This window comes from Carassius auratus, unplaced genomic scaffold, assembly GCF_003368295.1.
Source record: "Carassius auratus strain Wakin unplaced genomic scaffold, ASM336829v1 scaf_tig00016952, whole genome shotgun sequence".
NCBI lineage: Eukaryota > Metazoa > Chordata > Actinopteri > Cypriniformes > Cyprinidae > Carassius > Carassius auratus.
This window is the reverse complement of record NW_020524727.1, coordinates 1-23,168: the sequence shown is the minus strand read 5'-3', so window position 1 is coordinate 23,168 and position 23,168 is coordinate 1. Positions and strand designations below refer to the sequence as shown.

The following is a 23,168-nucleotide window of genomic DNA, read 5'->3' as shown; positions in this document are numbered from 1 at the left end:
GGAGACTCACGTGGCTGTGGCGGCCGAGCAGGTTTTCTGTTACTGTCTGATCTAAGGGCGAAGGAAGGCATGGGACCACCACTACCAGTATGTCAAATGCATTTATATATAACAAAAAATACATTAACATTTAACAGCTAATTTTAAAAAATATATAATGGCTGTTTTAAATATTAAATATTTTTTTTTTTTACTATTTCAAATAAATGCTGTTCTTTTGGGATTTATATAATCCTAAAAAAAAAGTGTCACAATTTCCACAAAAAAATATTAAAAAGTATATAAAAAGTAGCACACCTGTTTTCAAAATTGATAATATTAGAAAACATTGTATGTTTCTTGAGCACCTAATCAGCATATTATAATGATCATGAATAAATTCAGCTCTGCCATCAAAAAGATTAATTATATATCAAAACAATTAAAAAGAAAAGTTATAGTTGTAATATTTCAGAATATTGCTGTTGTACTGCATATTTTTGAGCAAATAAAATGCAACCTGGTGACTCTAAAACATTAAATCCTATTACTTCTCTAACTTCTAACATTAAATGTATACAATGAACACTTGTTGGTCCACTTTTTGCTGCAGTGTAAATTTAAAGGAAATTTACTTTTACAAATGTATTTTATTTTATATCTTTACAGGCTGTTTTGCTAGAATGGCTGGGAGATAAAATAATGATCAGCCACAGTTTCAAATGACTTGATTTAACATAGGATGCATTTATGATTTAATTAACCATAATAAACATGCCTTATACAGAGAGTGTGAAGTGATAACTGACTCAAATGAAGACGACACCATTTACCGAGTTGTCACCCCCTCTGTGACTAAAGGAGGCAAAGTCCAGGACTTCATCCTCCTGGCCTCCAGAGGCGCCCTTGTGATTCTGGGTAAATCTTAAACTCCAACAAAATCTCTATATTGTGTCTTGTGTTGTTCCCAAAGAACAAAATAAGTTATTACATCTTTGTCACTTTTAGAGAGCCTTATTTGATTGCCTTGCGTTCTGTGACCCTGCCTGCATACCCTCCCACTCAAGACTACAACAGAGGAGAGGTGTGTGTGCTGGGTTTTGTATCTGGAAGAGGAAAACTTTTACTAAGGTAATAAAATACACAGAAAGCCTAATGGACACTTATACTGAACGAGTGAATGAGTCAGAGTTCAAGATGAACACAGCTTTAAATGTACAGTCTCTTTAACTGAATAATGTGCATGTACTTTAGCCAATAACACCGTTTATAACTCATGTTTAGAGACTGCTTAGAGTAGTCCCTAATGCTGCTACGCAGGTGTTAAAGTACTGAAGGTTAAGTGTGTTTGGTGACATGCTTATGTATGCATTTCTCTCAGATTTCTTACTACAACCAGGCCACTCCTGGCGTGCTGCCCTATATTCCACGGACATCGCTGGGCTTTCCTCCAGCTTCTACTGCACCTTTGCCTCATGTAGCGCTTTTCTGGAGGAGAATAAAGACAGCTGGCTTGCCTGCCCACCTCCACCCTGTGAGAAGCTGAATTCGACAATCATTGCTCTTCAGAAATTGATTTTGTTGCTAAAATAAAAAATTGTTATAGTCCAGGTCTTTAAGGTTAGCATAGAAATTCACATTTGAGTTTAGTATAGATAAAGATCATGAACTTTAAGTACGTAAAAACTCTTCAGAAAATAAAGGCACAGAGCTGGTGACTGAAATATGATACAAAAGCTAAAAGGTACGTCACTATACCATATTTACCTCTAAATGGTACATATTAGTACCTTAGGAGACCACCCCTGTGGCAGTTTTGTATTTAAATTTAGAAAAAGGCATTAGCATTGTTATTAGGGCAGACTTTTTTGTTGTTAAAAAAACATATATATATATATATATATATATATTATATTATATATATATATATATATATATATATATATATATATATATTATTTTTTTTTTTTTTTTAAACGATAATTCCCTTTTTTTCTTTCTTTTTTTTTTGATAGATATTTCACCTTTTAAGTTAGAATTTAGGGTCATTGTGCAATAATGTAAAACTCTCTGCAGATGCCACTTCCAGAAGACTAAAGCAAGTATATTGCACTGTTGTCATTCTCAATGACTCAGAGGACTCAAAATAAAACGAATGAACTTCAAATGGGTGGCATGGGTCGATATGTGGTACTTCCTGGGACATGCACAATCACGTTTGCATAGACTTTCAGTCTAGTTAGTGACGGATGTTAGACTCTGCCATTTAATGTCAGGCCACAACAATGCCTTGATTTTAACACTGCTGATTCGTAGGACAGGACCTTTTTAAATAAATACTGTTACATGTAGCAATTTAGTGTAGCTCATCTTTATTCAATAAAAAGCTAAAGATCCTCCTGTTATACTACAACTGTTGAGAAACATAGCAAAGAATATTGATATTTGAATCAGTTCTCCTGCTAAAAACATGCCATTCAGTTAATCTTTCTTAAATATGTAAAGTGTGTAATAATAACCCAGATAATGTGGAATTACTTGTTATGTAAAGTTGGTGGCTACTAGTTTCTTAATACTAGTTTCTTAATTGGGGGTGGTTGTGTATTAGGGGAGTTTTTATGGGGGGGGGGGTATTTCTGTTATGCAATATTTTTGATTTTGAAAAGAGGAGCAGATCTCAATGTCTATAATATAATCTTTGCATAAATAGTATTATGAGTACTGTAATATATTATTAGACTATTCTATACTACAGCGCAGTATATTCTGTTTTTGAAGCTAATGTGTACACAAAGGGTTCTAACTAACCAATGTGTAAATGTCATGTTAAACTGAGAGTTTGGTTAAAAACATTCATGCATTCATTGCTGGTTACCACGTTTCCATGTGTGGTATCTAAGCATGGCCCTCGCTAGAGAGTTGTGCTGTTGGCTGAAACTGCAAACCCATCTCTTGCTCCTGGATCCTCATCCTCTTCTCTTCCAAAAAGCGGGCATGTTTCTGACGTGCATGATGGATGTCCTGCTCCAGCTTGGCTCTCTGTAGAGTAAGAGTTTTCTCCATATCCACTCGTTCCCGCTCCTGCCGCAGACGTATATCTGTCCTTCGAGCTTCTGTAAAGATGTCTCGGCGGCCCTTGGCTACTTCACGGTCTATCTGGCGCTCCGTTACCTTCTCTTCAAGGTGTCTCTGCATTCTGGCTTTATCAATGCTTGATGGACTCTTTCAATGACTTCGAAGGGGGTGAGGCTGATTTTGTCATGGCAACAGCCAATCAGGCGCTTCCCTGGAATAGTTGCAGAAGAGTGTGGCTGTGGACCTGGTCTCTGAGTGTGAAAATGGCTGATGGCCTCACGTACGTCCTGTCCTGCAGCTTTTACGGGACCACAACATGTCACTCAGTGGCTCACTCTGGTGGACCAAAGCTTTTAGTCCCAAAACACGAAAGCTTCCTTCTTCAGTTTCTTCATTACAGACCTCAGCAGTCACACTGATATCTACGCAGAACAAAGTATTCAGTGAATCACATCTATCAAAAAGCTAACTAAAGTAAAAAACTTCTGTTGTACCTGGGTCAAGTGTGTTTAGATGGGCCTTAGATTTCAGACTTTGACTGCACTGAGGAGTGTTGCATGGTGCTTTTATTTCTTGTTGACTGTCCTTTGATTTAACACTGCAGCATTCTGTATAACCTGTGTAAAAGTTACAAAGTGAACAGTCTACATTTAGATACACCCTAAAAAATGAAATCCTAAAATTTCAATGCACCTCTTACCCAAAATTAATAAATGTATGGTTGCAAGTAAAATACAAATCAAATTAATTTCATTAAAAACTTCTAAGTTTCCAACATTATTTTAATGAGTTTTGTTGACATAATAATGTGTTTAATATGAACTTAATATTGTATGTAAACTCAAAAAACTGATGTAGTTGTAGCAATAATCAATAATCAATCAAATTGTCTTGTTAATTTTTGTGCAGTTGAGATCTAGTTCCCAGCATACTTTGCATAGAACTAGATAAGGAGAATGAGTGTTAAATTTAGCAGTTTTTAAGGGAAATGTTATATTGACATTTAAAAGAGCTTTTGTTATGTTTTGTCAGTTTTTGACATTACATTTCATGCTGAAGAGTAGACTACATGAATGTAATCAGCAATGACTGTTCCTCTTAGGGCACTTTTTGGTTGAACATAATTTCTTTACATGTTGTCATGAAGTAAAAAACTCACCCAAACAGTTGCATCAATTTATTTATTATTTTGTTACTTTGCAACCCATTATTTTTTAGATTGTACAGTGTTTATATTTTATACTGTCACAATACCTCTGGAAGCCAGTTTGCATCAGTTTGTCAAGGTTCACATGAAGTCTTTGGATCTCTGTTTTTCTCTCTTCATTTTTCTTTTGTTGAGAAACATATAACTACATTTTAGAATACTGCACATGAGCATTTCAAATAACCTAAATGCTTTGCTTATATATATATATATATATATATATATATATATATATATATATATATATATATATATATATATATATATATATATATATGTATATATATATATATGTATGTATGTATATTAGACATCTATAATGTTACAAAACCACAAAAACATTTATATTTAAATTTAATGATGTTTTTTTAAACTTTCTTCATGAAAGAATCCTGAAAAAAGCAGCACTGTTTTCAACAATGATAATAAGAAATGTTTCCTGAGCATCAAATCAACATATTAGAATGAACAATATTTATTATTTTAAATTGTAATAATGTTTCACAATATTACTGTTTTTATTGTCTTTTTGATGCAATAAGTGATCAAATATAAGATTTTTTTTAATTACTGAACCCAAACCTCTGAATTGTAATATATATATATATATATATATATATATATATATATATATATCAGTCCAATATAGTACATACTAGTTCAGGGTGGTCATCTGTGTCTTCCTCCATTGTTTTCTGAGACTGGGATTGTACCTGGTCAATTTCTGTGCTCAAAGGCATGGAAATGAATGGTTTCTCAGACGTTATCGGTTTCTTTGTACTGCAAAGCCTGACAATGAAGAAATCCTCTTAAAACCAAAAATCCCAAATAATATCTTTATCAATAAGTGACTGTATTTGTACTATAGTGAACAAAATAAGCATAAAACGTTGCATAGCAAATGTCAAGACATAAAAAAATTCAAAATATTTACCCAAGACTTTTTCTAATTAAATGACCTCGAATCCAGCGCTGTATAATTAGTGTAGGGGAATAAACAGCCTGAATCCTGTTTATGTCAGAAATTATTTTATATGTTGCTTTCATCTCTGTCTCAAATGAATCCTGAGGAAAAAGAAAACATCAAAATATGTTGTTGTTTTTATTTTTTTGCACTTAGACATAGCAGTAAACACAACAAACGAAGACCAGGATAAATAATGAGCACTAACCGACTTTATAGTTTGGTACAAACTGACATAAAAGTGTTGATTCATGGCCTTGAATCGAATAGGAAGAGACCAGTTTTGAATGATTTCCTCATCAGAGATAACAAAGTTGTCCAAGGCCTTCAGTGACCATATACTGTTGACCAGACAGTGTCTGTAACTCTTCTTTAAACTGAGCGGGGTGTCACAGAGAGTTAAAGCAGTCAGGTTTAAACAGCCAGACAGGCCTTTAATATTGTTCCAAGTTGACATGTTGTTGTCGTGTAGATATAGAAGCTGCAATTCTTTCAGATGACTCCAACATGAAGCATCAGGGAGCTGAACAATCTGAGCAGAAAGATGACTGTTAGTGATTTGACTCAAATATTCAGGGCAGCAAATGAAATGAATACCTGATTTCCTTTCAGATCCAACTTCACCAAGCGAGTGCATTCCATCAGAGCTTCGATCCTGGTCAGAAAGTTGTCCGCCAAGAAGCAAATTCGCAGTGCTCTGCAAGATCCAATCTGATCCAGACTCTTTAAAAGCAGATTGCTCAATCTGACCATTATAATGTCCTTCAGGTCTTTCCCACTTTCTGATGTCCAGCAGCCATGATCCAGTATGAGAGACTGAGAGCAGTTTACCAAATAGGCCCAGTATCCCTCCAGAGAAACCATCTTCACATCTTTGTGAAATTTATCTCTTCCATTTTTTGAAGAAAACATTTTTTTTTTAACATATCATAAAAATATATTGAGGTAGGGCTACCGTCACCAGTTCATTATCATAGTTTAATCCCTAATATTTGCATATTTCACAAAAACTAAACTGTTCAAATTCTCAACCTGCTCTTTAGTTTGTTCTTACCATGGTTTTGTGTCTGGCTCTCAACTGTATTCTTTTGTTGGCCGAGTGATTCCATGATAAAAGTTGCTATGACAACATTGGTTGGAAATATAAGGAGCTTCTCAACAACATTTTCTTTGAAAACCACTCACACCACTTTACAAATAAAACTAATAGCTTTGTGTCGGGAGTTTGAAAGTTATGAATAATTAATTCAGTTTAATGTATATTATTCGATGGTACTATGTATGGACGTCAGAGATTGTTTGTCACGTGACTGGAACCCGGAAGTGCTTATGTGTACACAGGGTACGGGACATATCTAACGGGTTTAGGTATTTTTTTAAAAACGCCAAATAACATCTGTTATCGATGTCCTGTTTTTGGTTCATATTTGTGGTTTATTAAAAGTGCCAGATGTTAGCGTAGTGATTTAGACAGATTTTACTGGTCAGATTCTCACAATGGCAGAGCGTTTTAACATCCATCTGCAAAAATCCACCAAGGACAAACTTGAAAAATTCAAACAAATAAGAGGTAAAGCTTCCGTTACATCTTTAGACTTTTCTGTTTTTACAGCTGCTTGATTTGTTGATTGCTGCTGCGCGATTGTCTCAATCCCATACCATGGTATTTACTACATGTCCAAATAAACATGGTATTACTGTAGTACTTTTCTCTACTTTTGTTGCTGAGAATATTTTCTGCTCATGAGGGTTTCTAAGCGGAGTAAAAGTTGTTTATTTCCCATACACAGGTAAAAAAGTTCAGTCTGATGTATTCTGGGATCTTGTGGTCATCACTGCAGTGGATGAGGACCAGAGGTCTGCTTATCAAATTCAGATAAATGAGAAACTGGAGAGGAAAGAACTGCCTCTTGGCATTAACTATCATGTGTTTGCAGATCCTCCAGGATGCAAGATTGGTGAGATATATATATATAAAAATATAAAAAAAATGTTTAAGTACATTTTTAAGAGTTGTTTCTTCATCTGAACATACAGGTAACGGTGGATCAACTTTACATTCGCTGCAGTGTCTACATGATAAATATGGCAAGTCACTGTCAGGATTTAAAGTCATCCTTATTCATGCAGGTACTATATTAATCTTTGTAATATTCACCAAACCTCATTCATGCATTTTGTTAATTGTAAATGAGCTGTATTTGTCAAGGCTGCATTTATTCATAAAATACAGTAAAAGAGCAAGGAAAAAAAATACACTGTGACACATTATTACATTTCAAAATGACTGTTTCTGTTATGTATATTTTTAAGTTTAAGATACATTTTCAGCGTACATTACTTCAGTCTTCAGTGTCACATGATCCTTCAGAAATCATACAGATGTACTTATTTGGTTGTCAAGAAAATATCAATGTATGAAAACAGTTATGCTGCTTAATATTTTTTGAAAACTTTGTTACATATCTTTTCAGGATTCTATGATGAATAGAAAGTTGAAAAGGCAAGACAAGTTTATTTCTATAGCATATCTCGTACACAATGGTAATTCAAAGTGCTATACATAAAAGGAAGTCAAATAATGGTTAAAAAACAATCACAAAAATAAAAGAAGGAATTTAAAAACTTTTAAAATGATAAAAAATTGATTTAAAATGCATTTAAAATGTAAAAATAGAAAATGATCATATATAAAATACAGTACAAACAGTTCAGACGTAGCACAGTGCTCATTCAATAAATGCACAGCTAAACATACAAGTTTTGAGTCTGGATTTAAATGTGGCTTATTTTTTAGCACATCTCTTCTGGTCTGTTAGGTTGTTAGTGGTCTGTTAGGTTTATATTCAGTGAGCATATCTGCAGTGTATTTAGGTCCTAGGCCATTGAGTGATTTATAAATGAGTTAAAGTACTTTAAAATCAATCCTAAATGTAACTGGAAGCCAATGTAAGGACCCGAGGACTGGTGTGATATGTTCAGATTTCCTGGTTCTAGTCAGAATTCTAGCAGCAGTGTTCTGGATGAGCTGCAGCTGTCTAATGGTCTTCTCGGATATATAAATTTGTATACATTTGTTAAAATGTACTCATTTATCTATGCATTTTTTTATATATATTTGCAGGAGGATTCAGTCAACGTTTGCCCAGTGCCAGTGCCCTTGGTAAAATACTCACAGCTGTGCCCCTGGGAAACCCTTTATATCAAATGCTGGAGCTCAAACTTGCAATTTATGTGGATTTCCCCTCAAACATGAAGCCGGGGATGCTGGTTACCTGTGCTGATGATATAGAGCTCTACAGTGTTTCTGACCAAGAGAGTGTGGTGTTTGATAAGTCAGGTTTTACTGCCTTAGCACATCCCTCCCCTCTCTCTGTTGGTACCACTCATGGAGTTTTTGTTCTCGAACCAGCACATATGCCCAGAATTTGTGATATGGAATACAGAACTTGCTCTCAGTTTCTGCACAAACCAAGCATTGAAAAGATGTTCAAATGCAACGCCGTATGCGAGAGGGAAGGAGAGGAGTTTGTTTACACTGACAGTACTTACTATTTTGATTACGGGACTGCCATGACCCTGCTGACCCTGTTCCGTGAAATCAGCCCTCTGACATGTGAAATCGATGCCTATGGAGACTTTCTTCAAGCCCTGGGGCGAAGAGCTACTGTGGATTACACAGGAAACACTGCCAACGTCACGACGAAGGAAAGCGGTCTCGTTGAGATTCGCAGAAAGATTTTCCACCGTCTCAAAGGCACGCCACTCAACGTCATCCTGTTGAACAACTCCAAGTTTTATCATGTCGGCACCACAGAGGAATACTTGTTCCACTTCAGCACGGACCCCTGTCTCAGAGCAGAACTCGGCCTGCTCTCTGCTGCCTTCAGTGTGTGCGACTTGGAGCCATCGGAGAGAACTAGAGTTTGCGTGTCGCACAGCATCCTGCATCCCAGTGTGAGCATGTCCCAGGGCAGTGTTGTGGAATACTCCAGACTGGATGCTAGAGTTAAAGTCGGAAGTAGATCTATCATCAGTGGCTGCTGGATAGACACGGATCTTACCGTGCCAAGTGACACCTTCATACACTCTTTATCTGTAAACCTGGATGGAAAAACGGGTTTTGTGACTGTGGTTTTTGGTGTTAAAGATGATTTGAAGAAAAGTGTATCCAGTCCTGCTCATATGAAAGCATTGAGTTTGTTTAAGGTTAATCTGGAGGACTGTGTTGGACTCTGGGGTTTGTTTCCTGAGAAGGTCAGGTTCTCGGGAGACACATCTATGTGTAGTTTGTGGAACGCCTGCATTTTCCCAGTGTGCTCCAATCTAAAGGATTCATTTGTGATGTCACTGGGGATGCTGAAGGCACTGGATAGTGGAACTAGTTTCGCACTACCAAAAAAAGCCACACTAACCTCTTTACAAGAAACTCTGCAGAACAAGAACCTGGAGGAAATGCTGAAATTTAGGAAAGAACTTTATGAAGACATTCTTAGGGTTAATTCAAGTCATTCTGTCTGAGCATAAATGATCAATAATTTAATCGTGAATGCTGCTCAGCAAAGGCAAAGCCTTGTAAGTACTGAGGCCATGTCTTCAAAGTAGTTTTTACTAAATTGATTTGATAGCAGTTTTCACACACTGTTTTTTTCTAAATCTGAGCAATCGTATGAGATTGGTATGAATTAGGAGTTCGGAATCTTACAAAATTACTATGAATTTGCCACCACATTTTTCACAAATTCGTATGAGTGAGTTCGTACAGATTATCCACCTTGTCAAAAATGTACGTATGTTGAGCCATGTGATGAAACTCTTAAATTGCCCATAACAAACACTATAGAAATACCAAGACAATGCACTCACACTGCTGCGAATGGGAGAAAGTGCAACATGCAATATGGTGGAATAAGTCCCTCCTTCTGAATAAAAGAGCCAATTGGCAGATAGTAAAGTCATGCATCACTACAGCTGCCATTAAGATCTTTGTTTGCAATAGAAACTGTTTTAGCAAGTATTCACTAACTGGTTGTACCAAATAATTATTATTTTTTTTTTTTGCCATTTTTGCTTTTATTAGATAAGACAAGAATTGAGGTGGGACAGGATTAGGAAAAGTGCTCAAGACGGGAGACAAACTTGTGAACCCTGAAGTGGTGTGCTGCCCACAAGGCTATTTGCGTCAACGTCAGTGTTTCTCAATTCAATGTTTATTTTATTTTTTTATTTTTTTCAGACATGTTTATTTATTAAATTTGTGTTGGAACAATTTAAATTTGTGCGTGGAGAGTTATTCCTTCTACTATATTTAAATATTTATCTTACTTGGAGCATCTTCACAAAACACCTATTAAGACATGATGAAGTAAAAATCATGTGCGTAACCTCATACACAATTATCATTATAATATTTCCTTAATTTACCCATTTTAAACTTTGTTGTGGAGGAAAGATTTCTTATATGTTGGTGGAAATTGTGATATGTTTTGTCAGAAAGTTTATTTTAAGATTTTCTGTTTTATTTTACTGTCCGTGGAATGCATCCTTGCTTACAAGTATTAACTTCTTTCCAAAAAACACAAATGCAAATCTTACTGACCCCAAATTTTGAATGGTAGTGCATTTCCTTTATAGAACACAGAGTCACATCCAAGTTCAGAGAGCGAAAGATAAAGAAAGATGAGTCTTGATGCAGCTGTTGTCTGAAGAGAGAAATCGACCGTGACCTCACCCTGTAATAGGTTCAGATCCTTAGAGAGGTCAGCTGTCATTGTTGACACACGTTCCACACCGAGGCTGATGTATTTTTAGCAGGGGTTGTGATCCCTTATCGGACTTTTCTCTATTGTGCCAAAGCATTTTGTTACCACTGCATGAGACTTTCCCTCCAACTAACCGTGTACAAAAGTTGAAACCAACCAGTGTGATGGGGAATTATAAATCAAGACCCACTCAAACCTGAACAGTAAACATCACGTTTCTTCAGCTGGCTGTTTGATTAGTTCAGTTCATTCATTCAGCTGTTGTTATTATACAATATAATTTAATAATTTAGTCTTTTAATCCTTGTTGACATTTACAGTCTTCACTGACAGTGAGTAAATATTGTTCTTGGATTCTTGTAAATTGTATTATCATGTCCATGTTGTGGTCTTGATTCTACATTGTTTTGCTTTAGACGAGTTGAAAAAGAAAGAGAGAGTCATATGCTGTTATAATTGAGAGACTGGAGGAACACTTGAAAATGAATGAGAAAGGAGTTCAAGGAACTCAAACATGTTTTCAGGTGAGACGGACTGAAACTAGGTTTTCAGACGGCCTCTTTTGTAGTGTACTATTATTTAGTGTTTACAAATGTGGCTTAATGTGTGGCCTTCTATTTTAATAACGCAACTGAGGAAAGAATAAATGTTGAGATCTGTTTTATGCATTTTTGATACAGCTCAGATGAAGCATTTAATAAAGTCAATCTGAATTATCGCTACATCTCTGCTGCATATGTGGAGTTCGAGCTGAAACATGTTGAACGTTATCTGCTATAATGCAATGATGTTAATTTAGAACATTATATATGATTCATTCCAATGTACTCATGTTGAATTACTAATATTTCACAATTAAATTATATTTAATTTACTTTGTAGGAGCAAATTACCCCCTGTCTATTTTCTTGATTCCTTACCTTCAGATTGTTTTGGTACTTTCCTATAATTCAAGCCATTTTCTTTTTTGCTATCAGGGAATAAAGTTCACATCAGGAACCAAATGGCTGAAAGGTCTGCATCCATCCAGATTTCCCAGAATGGATTCACTGCACTGCACCTGGCTGCATTCAAGGTCAGTCAAGGGTTAATAATATTCCCAAATGCTGTGTTCTTTTCAAATTGAGAGTTCAAATAACTGATAAAATCATAATAAACAACTACAGTCCATCAGTTAATATATTGAGAAGTGAAAATCTGTATGTTTATAACAAAAAATCCATAATAAGAATTTATTATTATTATTTATTTTTTGCCTTAAACCGTTGCTTCCTGGCTTCCGGCTTGAGTCCTCTATTAAGAGTTTTTATAAATTTCTTTAAAAAAAAAAATGCTGAATCTGTTCCGATGAAGAAACTAACTCATCTAGATCTTAGATCTATGCCTGAGGGTCATGTTAACATTTTTGTGTGAACTATTCTTTTAAAGCCTATCTCTCCTAAACAGTCAATGCTCAAGACAACGATGACCATGTTCTCCTTCATTTCAGCTCTCCATTTGGAAACCAAGAGGTTGTCTGTTTACTTCTGCAGGGCACCTTTGACATACAGCCGCACTCTGTCAGCATCTATGGTGACACACCTCTCCACCTGTGAGTTCACCTGAGAAGTGAATCCCACACAACACAAGGTGAAATGGCTGAAGTGGAAGTGAATGATCTGGAGTCTGGAGAGCAGTTATAGTGATTGTGATCTGAGTCTCATATTCCCTATCAGAGCCTGCTACAACGGAAAGCTTGAAGTGGTGCAGGGGCCTGTACCATGATGGTAGCTGAACAAATTCAGATTTACAGGATTAGTTTTGAATTGACAAAACCAAACCTCTCCAATCTGGCTTTGTTGGTACAATGATGCTGTTCATCAACCTTCTTTGTCAACTCAGGCTTTGATCCTGAGTTTGTGGAGCGTGTGCACATGAAAATGTGACATCACTGGTGAACAGCCAATCATGGCCTTGCAATACAAAGCTAGTTTGATTTACTTCACTTACATGGTACCTAAAACCCAGGATTGGTGCAAACTAAACTGAAATTTACCTGGCTAGCCAAATAATCCGGCTTCATGGTACAGGCCCCAGGAGATTATTCAGTTGTTGTGCACAGAGAGTCTGTGTAAGGAGAACATCTTCAGTGAGACAGCTTTTCACAGGTAATGTTCCTCCTGACCACTTCCTATTGTTACACTTTCATTAGTTATATAGAAATGTGCATTCCTTCAAAGACAGATTAGGTTAAGACACCTGCTGATTCTGTTGTTACACACTAAATTAATGTCTAATGTACTCTGTAGAGTCTGTCTGTCTATCTATCTATCACATCTTGTCTATGTATCATATCTATCTATTGTATCTCACATTTAACTCACACTCACGACACACACACGGACATGTATATACTGTATACAGAGAATGTCTAAAATGACAGAAAATAGGAATGCTTTTCTTAAACGATGTCATATTCTAACTCTGTTAAAAGCCTTGATTTTCTTTTTAGATGGATGTGTGAATGACAAATATACATTTTACTATATATATATATATATATATATATATATATATATATATATATATATATATATATATATATATATATATCTCCATATATCCATTGTTACTCTGCTAAACACTACATACAGCCTCAGGATTGTTTTTTACCCTGCAATGAATATTCTCAACCAGGAGGGGGTATGAGACACTCTCCACATATAGCTTGACATATCTGTACAGTGAATTATCTGGTTGGACAGATCTGTTGCTGCTGTGAATTATTTTATTGTTGTTTTCTGTTGCAGATGGATCTTATGCTTCTGTTCCTTCTCCCCTGGGAAAGATCAAGAGTAAGACTAAAGGTAAAGCACACACACATACACACAGTTCTCTGACTCCATGAATCACTGTTGCTATGATACTCTTTTTATGTGCTGAAATACCCCCAGTCACCAAAACCTTCTGAGAGTCAGTGAGTCAGAAATTGTCTCGTAACAAATTGCAACAGTTTAAGCCTTTACATGTAAGTTTGTATCTGTCACAGACATAACAAATAACTTGAACCATCTTTTCTGACTCATGGGCATATTTCAACAACATAAGCTGATTAGAGTTTCATCTAATGATTGATGTGAAGGTATTAAACAAACAAACAAACTCCTGTTTACCCTCGTTTCTCCTCAGAGAAGGCAGATGTGCTTCTCCTTAAAGCAAGTCTTCCATCCTACTTCCACCTTCAACTTTCTGAACTGGAGTTTAACAAGATTATTGGATCAGTTATGTCAATCCAGTGATAAATATTAGCTCTCTCTGAGTCCCCCAGTAAAACCTAATCCACTAAAACACTGCAACTGTAGGTTCCTTTGGAAAGGTCTACAAAGGAAGGTGCCGCAATAAGATAGTTGTAATTAAACGATAAGAGCTTTTTGCTTGTTTTTCCTTATTGTCCACATCATGTATACAAAGTGAAATGCCATAACCTTTCCACAGGTACCGCGCAAACACATACTGCTCAAAGTCAGATACATATATGTATACAAAAAATGTATATTTCAAATAAATGCTGCTGATTTTTCAAGCAGTCTAAAATGTCACTTGCATTGTTATGTGAAAGTGGGTGGTTAGTGTTGCAATTCCCATTTCCACAGTAACTTTTCTAATTGGTGGAACTCGACGTTAAGGGCATGAATAGGGCCATTTTCAAAAAAGTTGGAGTCCTGACTAGAACGTAACTATAAGAGAAAGAAATCTGAAGCAATCTAGGATCTGTTTTTAGGACCTACATCAATTCCATTAAGCATCTGATTTCTACTTCGTGCTACACGTGCAGTTTAAGGTGATCATCATCTCATTGATCTGTTTGAGTTGGAATGATGTTTGTGTATTGATCAGTGGTGAGTAAGGAGGTGTTCATTTAATTATGTCTTCACATCTAGAATCATCGATCTGCAGTCCATGCTCATCATTGCTATTGATGTAGTTAAGGCCATGAATTCTCTGCACAATCTGATCCAACCAATCATTCACAGAGACCTCAACAGGTTAGTCACCATCATCATCATCATCATCATCATCACATGCTTCGTTCAATAATCATGGTTGTCAATAAAATAGTGACAATTTCTCAGTCACTCATAAATCTGACCATGTGAATTTCTTTGTGCAAAGGGTCAGATTTTCCAGCTTCAAGATGCTCTGTGGATCATTGAAAATGTTGCTGATGTCAGTCAACCGCTTCAGTGCTGTGATAATGAAAGCAAAAATGGGACAACTGTATTAAATTTGAAAAATGCACTTTTGATCTGCACAATTTATGTAATGAAAATACTACTCCATTGTTCTTGAGTCTCGCTTGTCTGTGGATGAGGATAATATGACTAAACAACCTGGGGTACATGCATTCTGTGTTCTTGATTAATTCTATCTATTAATTATCACCTTAAAAAGTTAATGCATTAATAATCTCTTTCAGCACATGCAAGCTGTTTTAGTTCTGCCTACATTGCTGTTTTTGCTCTCTTGTACGTCATGTTGTATGACAGTTTGTCTTTGGGGGGGTATGTGTGCCTGTCCTTTGGGGTTAGTGGGCGTTTTGTAAGTCACACATTGTTTTGTGTTCTTCATTTTGCTCTCATTATGCTCTGCAGAACCTGTGTTGGATGGTCCCAGAGGTGTTTCTACCCAATGTACACGCTACACTTTGAAAGCCGACATGTTCAGCTATGCTCTCTGCTTGTGGGAGCTCCATTTGCACATCTCAAACCAGGCATTGCGCTGTGATACCGAATACTGACCCTCAATGCCCTTTAGACTGGGTTATATTGTTTCAGTTCCTCTGTATTTGGAACTTTTTATGGGTTTTTCATCTTTATTTTCAAGTTTATAAACAAAATGTTCATTATAAAGTACTAAACATGAGAATTTACTCACCCTCAGACCATTCAAGATATAGATGAGTTTGTTTTGTGATTCAAACAGATTTGGCGAAATGTTGCATTACTTGCTCACCAGTGGATCCTCTGCAGTGAATGGGTGCCGTCAGAAACAAACAGTCCAAAATAATCCACATGAATCCAGTCCAGTTAACTTCTTGTGAATCTAAAAAAAATTGTGTTCATAATAAACAAATTTTGAGTTTTTTTTTTTTTTTACTTAAAACCTTTTTTTTTTTTCACTGGAGGAAGCATTATTTTGGAATATAGAGTTGTATTTTGACCAGAAGCGACTGTTTAAATTGAAATTGCTTTAATAAGGGATTTGTTTATTACACACACTTTCACTTTTCACTTCTTAAGATGTTAATTGATGGACTTGAGTGATGTGGATTATTGGGATGTTTTTATCAGCTGTTTGGACTATCATTCTAACGGCACCCATTCACTGAAGAGGATCTACCGGTGAGCAAGTAATGTAATGCTTAAATTCTCCAAACCTGTTTTGATGAACAAACAACTCATTTACATCTTGGATAGCCTGAGGATGAGTACATTTTCATTTTCTGGATGAACTATTCCTTTAAAAATATGCAATAAAAGTATCAAAACAGATGAAAATATATATTTCCATTAAATTATCAAAAAAGCGTATTAGTATTATATTGATATAGAAAGGTCTCACTTTAATCCCGGTGGACTCTTTACAGCTGCAGCTGCTGCAGATATGGCGTATCATCATGTCCGCCCTCCTATCAGATACTCGATTCCCAAACCCATCTCTGCACTGCTTCAGAGAGGCCGGAATGTCTGTCCAGAGGTGAGTGCCCCACACCCAGCCCAAAAGATGCTCAGAGAAGAAGATAAGCAGACTTACTTTAAATGCATGTAAATTATTTATTTTAAATCACTATGAAATTAGAATAGCTGCTTTTCCATAGTTTAAATTCTAACATTTAGTTGCTTGCTCAAATTTTTGTTAGTACATAAAGTATCATAAAAAAAATCGAAATAAAGAGCTTAAACTAATTTAGAAATATTACAATTCTTAAAATCCAACAAAAAAAATTTCTGTCACCTTGCATGGCCCTATTAAATCCAATCATGAACTACTACTCTGTGCCACTGAGTCTGTTTGTAATCAGTTAGATTACCCAGAATGCCTCATCTCTGTGCCTCAGGACAATTTGTATTTCTATTTCTCTTGTGGAGCATCCAGTTGCTAGCCTACCGTGTCTCTCTACAACAAACCTGTGCCAGCCCGGGTGTTATTTCTTATATACAGCTTCTTTGCAATGTTCTCAGTGCTGGTCATCAGGTGCGGGGCTGAAACTGTGTCAAGCGTGCTTGCTAGGAATGTGCCCTGGTAACAAGTGCAGCTTGACACTATTCTCTAGAGCAAAGAGCCTTTGCTGAGCAACACTTTAAAAGAGCCAGGATGCTAACAGCTTGTATGGTGCATTCATTTAATGTCACTTAAAGATTCCGTTTGAAATAACTGCTTTCACATGATCCTTCAGAAATCATTCTGATATGCAGATTGCTGCTCAAGAAACATTTCTTACTATTATCAAATTTGAAAACAGTTGTGCTGCTTAATATATTTATAGGAACCTTTATGTACATAAACAACTTAGGATTCTTTATACAAAGCAGTGGTGTATATATGGCCTTCATGGTCTTTGTAATTCATGTATATTTTTTGTGTCTCTTTTCTCTTTTGAAGAACTGTGTCTGGTCTTTTGAAGTCCTTCACTCTTGATGTTTGGGCAGCGATCAGCGAGTCCTCTTTAGAGGAGCAGCTGATTGGACAGCCAAAGATTATTTCCTGTAAAAAAATAAAAATTTAAAAAAATAAACTCTCTGATGAAAATCCCCTATTTTTGACTTTGTCCGACAGGAAAGACCCAAGTTCAGAGTTTTCAGAAGTGGTTGCCAAACTAGAGGAATGCCTGTGTAATGTGGAGGTTATTATACATGCACAGATCTACTATACATTGTTATTCTCTTTGTCCAGTTATTCATATTTCTGTGTCTGTCCAGCTAATGTCTCCAACCTCCAGTAACAGCAGTGGTTCTCTTTCGCCCTCATCCTCCACTGACTGCCTGGTAGCACGTGGTTGTCCTGGAAGTCATGTAGCTGCCCTTCCAGTTGGAATATGCCCCTAACACCCAATTTGCAATTTGGACCCAAAAGTACACAAACACACAAATCTATCACAAACCTACGTACTATCCATGAATGAGACTGAAAGACTCTGAAAAGCCTTCCACCAACTTATCGCCAAACTATATTTAGTGAGAAAACAAATATGAATTTAAATAGAGGCCATTGTGTCATACACATTCAGTAATGGAGGAGTCAGGTCACCTTGCTCTTTTGTTTGGTCACTCAGTGCCTTGCAGTCCAACCACAACACTTCTGTACAGTCTGAAGTGCAGTTGCTTGGAAACCAAGGCATGAAAACAAAAGAAAGCAACTGTAACTTGCACGACATTCACACTGAGAACCTTTGCTGGTGGTCACCTCTTAATTCTTTATGGGTGGTGATGAATGCGTGTGTGTTTTGGAGGAACCAGGCAACTGTCAACAAAACCACCAACTGAGAAATTCCTAGAAGGGACTCCTACTTTGGAGCCTATTTTAGTCATAATCTTAGCAATGTGATGTTTTATGTAACCAGATCTAGCAATGTATGCAGTTAAGAGGTGTAAGCAATAAATCAGGCTAAAGTGACACTGTGAATGACTAAATAGAAAACAAATTCAATAGAGGATCATCTGAGCAGGACAAAACCATGCAAGGCCTCACTGAGCTGATATGACTGCATCAAAGCAACAGCCAATTTAGCATCATTAAAATTTCATATCGAAGAAGAATCGTGCTTGTTCTGTGGTCTTTAGTGTAAACCAATACTAATCGCATTGTTGATTCAATCCTTTCTTTGATCTTGACAGCTCTGGTCAGAGGTCTTCACAGCGCTTGTCTCTGGATGAGTTGAGGAGGAACATGCAGTTCCCAACCATTGACCGAAATGGTTTGTGTCCAACTGGAAATGACTATCAAACATGTGATTCATCTGTTTATGTAACAGCTTAATGGGGGACAACATTGTTTTTCATTTTAATGGCAACAGTCATGTTTTAAAGTTAACATGACATTTTCACAAAGACGAGAGCACTGTGTGCGTGACAGCATATGGTGCAACAAGTGGGTGGTTGTATTAGAGTGAGTGTCAGTCACTGTGTTCTGTGCTGTTCCCGCAGGATATGTGTCAGATCCCATGAGCACCATGTGTTTCCATTCAGGCAGCAGCAATGGAAATTTTGAGGAAAGCAACTAGAATCAGCAACTATCTGAAGAACATCACACAAAAAACACACTTGCATACATGACATGTCTGATCACCATTATTATGAGCTTCACATTGCTGTCAAAGTTGTAATGTTCAAAGAGCTCTGACTTCTTTCAACCAAAATGACTCGACAAACATGAATCAAAACCTCACCATGAGTCATTTGGCAAATAAGAGTGTTATTAAAGAAACAAATAATGCAGAGGTCAGAGAGCGTGAACAACTCAGAGTAGAATATCAGAATTGTCAACTTGTAATTATTATTTTGAACACACCATATTTAGTCTAAGGACACATAATTTGGATGATTTGTTTTCTTTCTTTTTTTTCAGGCATAGTGTGTACGTTTATAAGAATGAAGATTTAAACACTTATTATAGTTATACATTTTCATTAAACTATTATCTCAGTTTTGATTTCAAAGTTAAACTTTTATTTTTTTTATATTCTGTTTTGTGTTTCAGTGTCGAGTAAGTATCTGGTAGAGCAGGACAAATATGTGTATTTCAGTATTTTATTCTAATTTCAAAAGCAAACAGCTTTTTTAGACGTATGCCAGCGAGGAGAAACGGGAACTTGATAGGATCACGACTGATGTCAGCTAACAACACAGTCACCGTTAGAGCCAGTTTGGCCTTTCTTGTGGAATCGAAACATCTCATGTTTTGATTTTAACTCCCATGATCTTTATAAATATGACAAGAAACAAAGAAGGTATCATAGCAATGTATGTGAACTAATCCAGTGTAAAATCACAAGAACAACACTTAAACTAGTGCAAGAAATCGGCAAGGTGTATATGTCATTCTACTAATGCTATACTAATTAGGAGCACAGAGGAAAGTGCAACATTGAGGTTTTAGTTAAATTCTCTTAGTTAAGTTCTGAAGTATGTCAGTATACAGCTAGTGCAGCCTGACCAAACTGGAGGCTCCACATCATGAATAATTAAATTATTTGTGCTGTGCGAGTCCTACGGTGTCTATTTTCAGTGGGCTGTTGATAGCTTTCCTACCAAGCAGACAGGACACACTATGGGTCTCTGATAAGGAAAAGGAAGTGCCGCTATTTTAAACCCATTAACATGGGTCCAATACTGCTCCTGGAAGGCCTTGCAGAGTTCAGTTCAAACTTTCCCCAACACACCTGTCTGGAAGTTCTAGTAATCCTGAAAACCCTGATTAACTGGTTCAAATGTGTTTAATTGGGGTTGGACCTAAACTTTGCAGAACAGGAGAAGTATTGGACACCCCTGGGTTAGCTGAAGGATTTACTATTGTTCTAATAACTGTTCTCTGTGTGAGCAGTCATTAATCTCGGATATCTGCGGGCCCAAAAACCTTGCGTCGTCCAATGAGAAAGTGCTCAAAGTGTCTCTGTTGCTGAGAGTCTGTTTTAAATGACCATCGATTGCTTCCGTTCTCCTGTTTCCATCTGACTGTCTGGAATGGAAGTCTACACTTGCAGTGTCATCTTGGCTTCCGTTTTCCGATTTATTGATGATTGTGAGGTCTGTAATTACTGTGATTGTTGGACTCTGAGGCTCGATACACTCTGTCTGAGAAACACTTTAGGTTGCAAATTGTGTTCTGAACTCTCCAGGGTCTCTTTGTTACTTGCTTCCTCTGTTTGGGATAAATGTGTTGTTTCATCAGTCATGTTTTGTTGTTTACTTCTTTCTGACTCTTTTCCATTCAGGTCAACATTTGTCGGGTACATCCTGATGTTCAGTTTCACATGTTGAATGCTCTTGAATGTCTTCAAATGTCGCTGGTGTCCCTATGTTTATGACATCATCTGATACTGAAGTTTCCTGTACAGCAATATCTTTTTGATTGGTCTGTTCATCATTACTCTGTCTTGACCAAAATAGTAAACCAAAGGACCTTTAGTATATCCGGCCTCCTGGACTCCTTCTTCTTTGGTTGAGGTATGTATGCTGTCTTTGGAGTGATTACTGTGAGCATCAGCTTCTATGGCCTCAGCTTTGGTCTCCGTTTTCATGCTTTCAATTACAGACTCTGTGCTCTCGTTGGGATTTTTCCTCGCAGGAGTTGCAATTTCATCTCTACTCTTGAGTGTTTCATCAAGGCCGTCAATATCAGTACTTGTTGGTGCATCTGTAGCATTAATACATCACCATTAAGCCTCTCCTTGGTTTCTTCTGAGATGAGACTCTCTTCATCAAGAGGCTCGATAAATGTCTGAAAATACCTTGATTCTTGGTGTATGTTAATCCAGTTACTTACTAGATCCACCCCAACTGATTTAGTTAAAGATTGCTGAATGAATGGCCAGATCTGAATTGATGCTCAGAACTGGATCTTTGACTTTCTCAACAGGCAGTGATTTTAGTGAATGGGAAACAGATGAGCCACCATCATTATTTACAGAATTCACTTTCCTCTCCTCACTTTCCACTGGATCACCATCCATTACTTGCATGAGCATCTCTATTTCTCGGTTCATTGTCAGTACCTTTCAGTTCTGAATCATTTAGTTCTTGTACTCTGGCATCTGCAAGAAAATGTTGTTTTCTGTATCCTTATTGGTTGTCTCCTGGGTTATCTGAGAGGTTACGTTTTCTATGAACGTTTGTTGCAGATGTTTCAGATTCTTTATCAGCCTCTTCTTTGTCTGCTTTTTGATTGTCACTGGCTTGGTTGTCATGTTCATCACCCAATTGAGACTCTCTTCTGAGGGAACAAGTTCAGCATCTGACTTGTTTTTCAATCTCTTGCTCATTGTCATCATGTTTTTCTTCTTCTTTCACATCTTTATCAGTTTCTGGCTTTTCATTATCATCTTATAAACATCTGAACCCTATCACCTGTTGTCTCACCCTCTGATTTACCTTGCGTTTCCTCTTGGAGATATTCTTCTACCTTCTCAGCCTCCTCAAGAATGAACGTCTTGTCTCTCTCCATTTTTAGCATCTCTGTTACTATCCAGCAGGTCATTATTCACCCCAGCAGGTTCACTCACTTCTTTCTTGGTACTGGTACTGGCCTCTGTGTCATCATCGGGTGCCCCCCTTGAACCTAGTTCATTTTGTTCTTCCTGTGAAACAGGTTCCTCATTTTGGTCTTCAAAGTTTACCTCTGGTTTTTGGCCTGTATTTTCATCAGAAACCACCTCTTCTTTTCCATCCCCTGCCTCTAATGTATTCTCACTAATTTTGTTCATATCTGTCACCTCTTTCTTTAGCTCTTCTACCAACTTTTCACCTGTTTCTAGCTCATTCTCTACACAATTTCCATCTGCTTCCTCTGCCGTCTCATCTATATTCTTGTCCTCTAGCTCTGCTTCTTCTTCCTCTTTCTGAGCCCATCTTCCAATGTTTTGTCTGTCACTTTTTCGGTTTCTCCTCCATTATCATCCTCACTCTTAGGTTTCTCTTGCCCTTCTTTCCTCTGCCTCAACACTAAGTTGTTTCTAACCTTTTCATAATTTAGGGCATCCTCCTCTTTTTCATTACCCTGTGTCCTTCACATCCTGAACATCCTCTGGCTCATTTAGTCTATTCCCAGCCTCACTAGACAGTTCTTCAACTTCACCTTTATGTTCATCATTTACACCATCTTCATCTTTTTCTGTACTGTCCTCATTTTCTTTCTCTTCTGCACTTAAATTATCGCCACACTCATCTTGGGTTTCTTCATCCCCAGGTTTTTCTGATTCCTCTTTTCCCAGACTTTCACTTCTATCCTGAACCTCTAGCTTTTCCTCTGCTTTATCTTCACTAGATTTTTTTCCATCTTCCACCCTACCATCATCAACCTTGTCATCTTTCTCCTGTACCGTTTCCCCAGTTGACCTATCAACCCCAGCCTCATCTGCTAGGTCTCCTCTTTCATCTCTGTCTGTCTGTCCATCGCTCCTCCTCTCTATGTTCTGATCTACGTCATC

General features: G+C 37.0%; 1 protein-coding gene and 2 pseudogenes across 1 annotated transcript; 1 reads left to right on the top strand and 2 right to left on the bottom strand.

Moving 5' to 3' along the window:
- Window positions 1-1,952: 1,952 nt before the first annotated feature.
- Window positions 1,953-6,089, bottom strand: LOC113075379 (leucine-rich repeat and IQ domain-containing protein 3-like). Its single transcript, XM_026248079.1, is given in 10 exon segments — window positions 1,953-2,924; window positions 2,926-3,191; window positions 3,194-3,309; window positions 3,347-3,476; window positions 3,549-3,736; window positions 4,309-4,385; window positions 4,918-5,050; window positions 5,196-5,326; window positions 5,434-5,757; window positions 5,823-6,089. Coding segments are annotated over 10 exon segments (1,716 nt in total). The 3' UTR covers window positions 1,953-2,840.
- Window positions 6,090-6,575: 486 nt separating this feature from the next.
- Window positions 6,576-19,262, top strand: LOC113075378 (fucose-1-phosphate guanylyltransferase-like; annotated as a pseudogene).
- Window positions 19,263-20,241: 979 nt separating this feature from the next.
- On the bottom strand, window positions 20,242-23,076 carry LOC113075377 (cilia- and flagella-associated protein 251-like; annotated as a pseudogene).
- Between the last annotated feature and the right edge of the window lie 92 nt (window positions 23,077-23,168).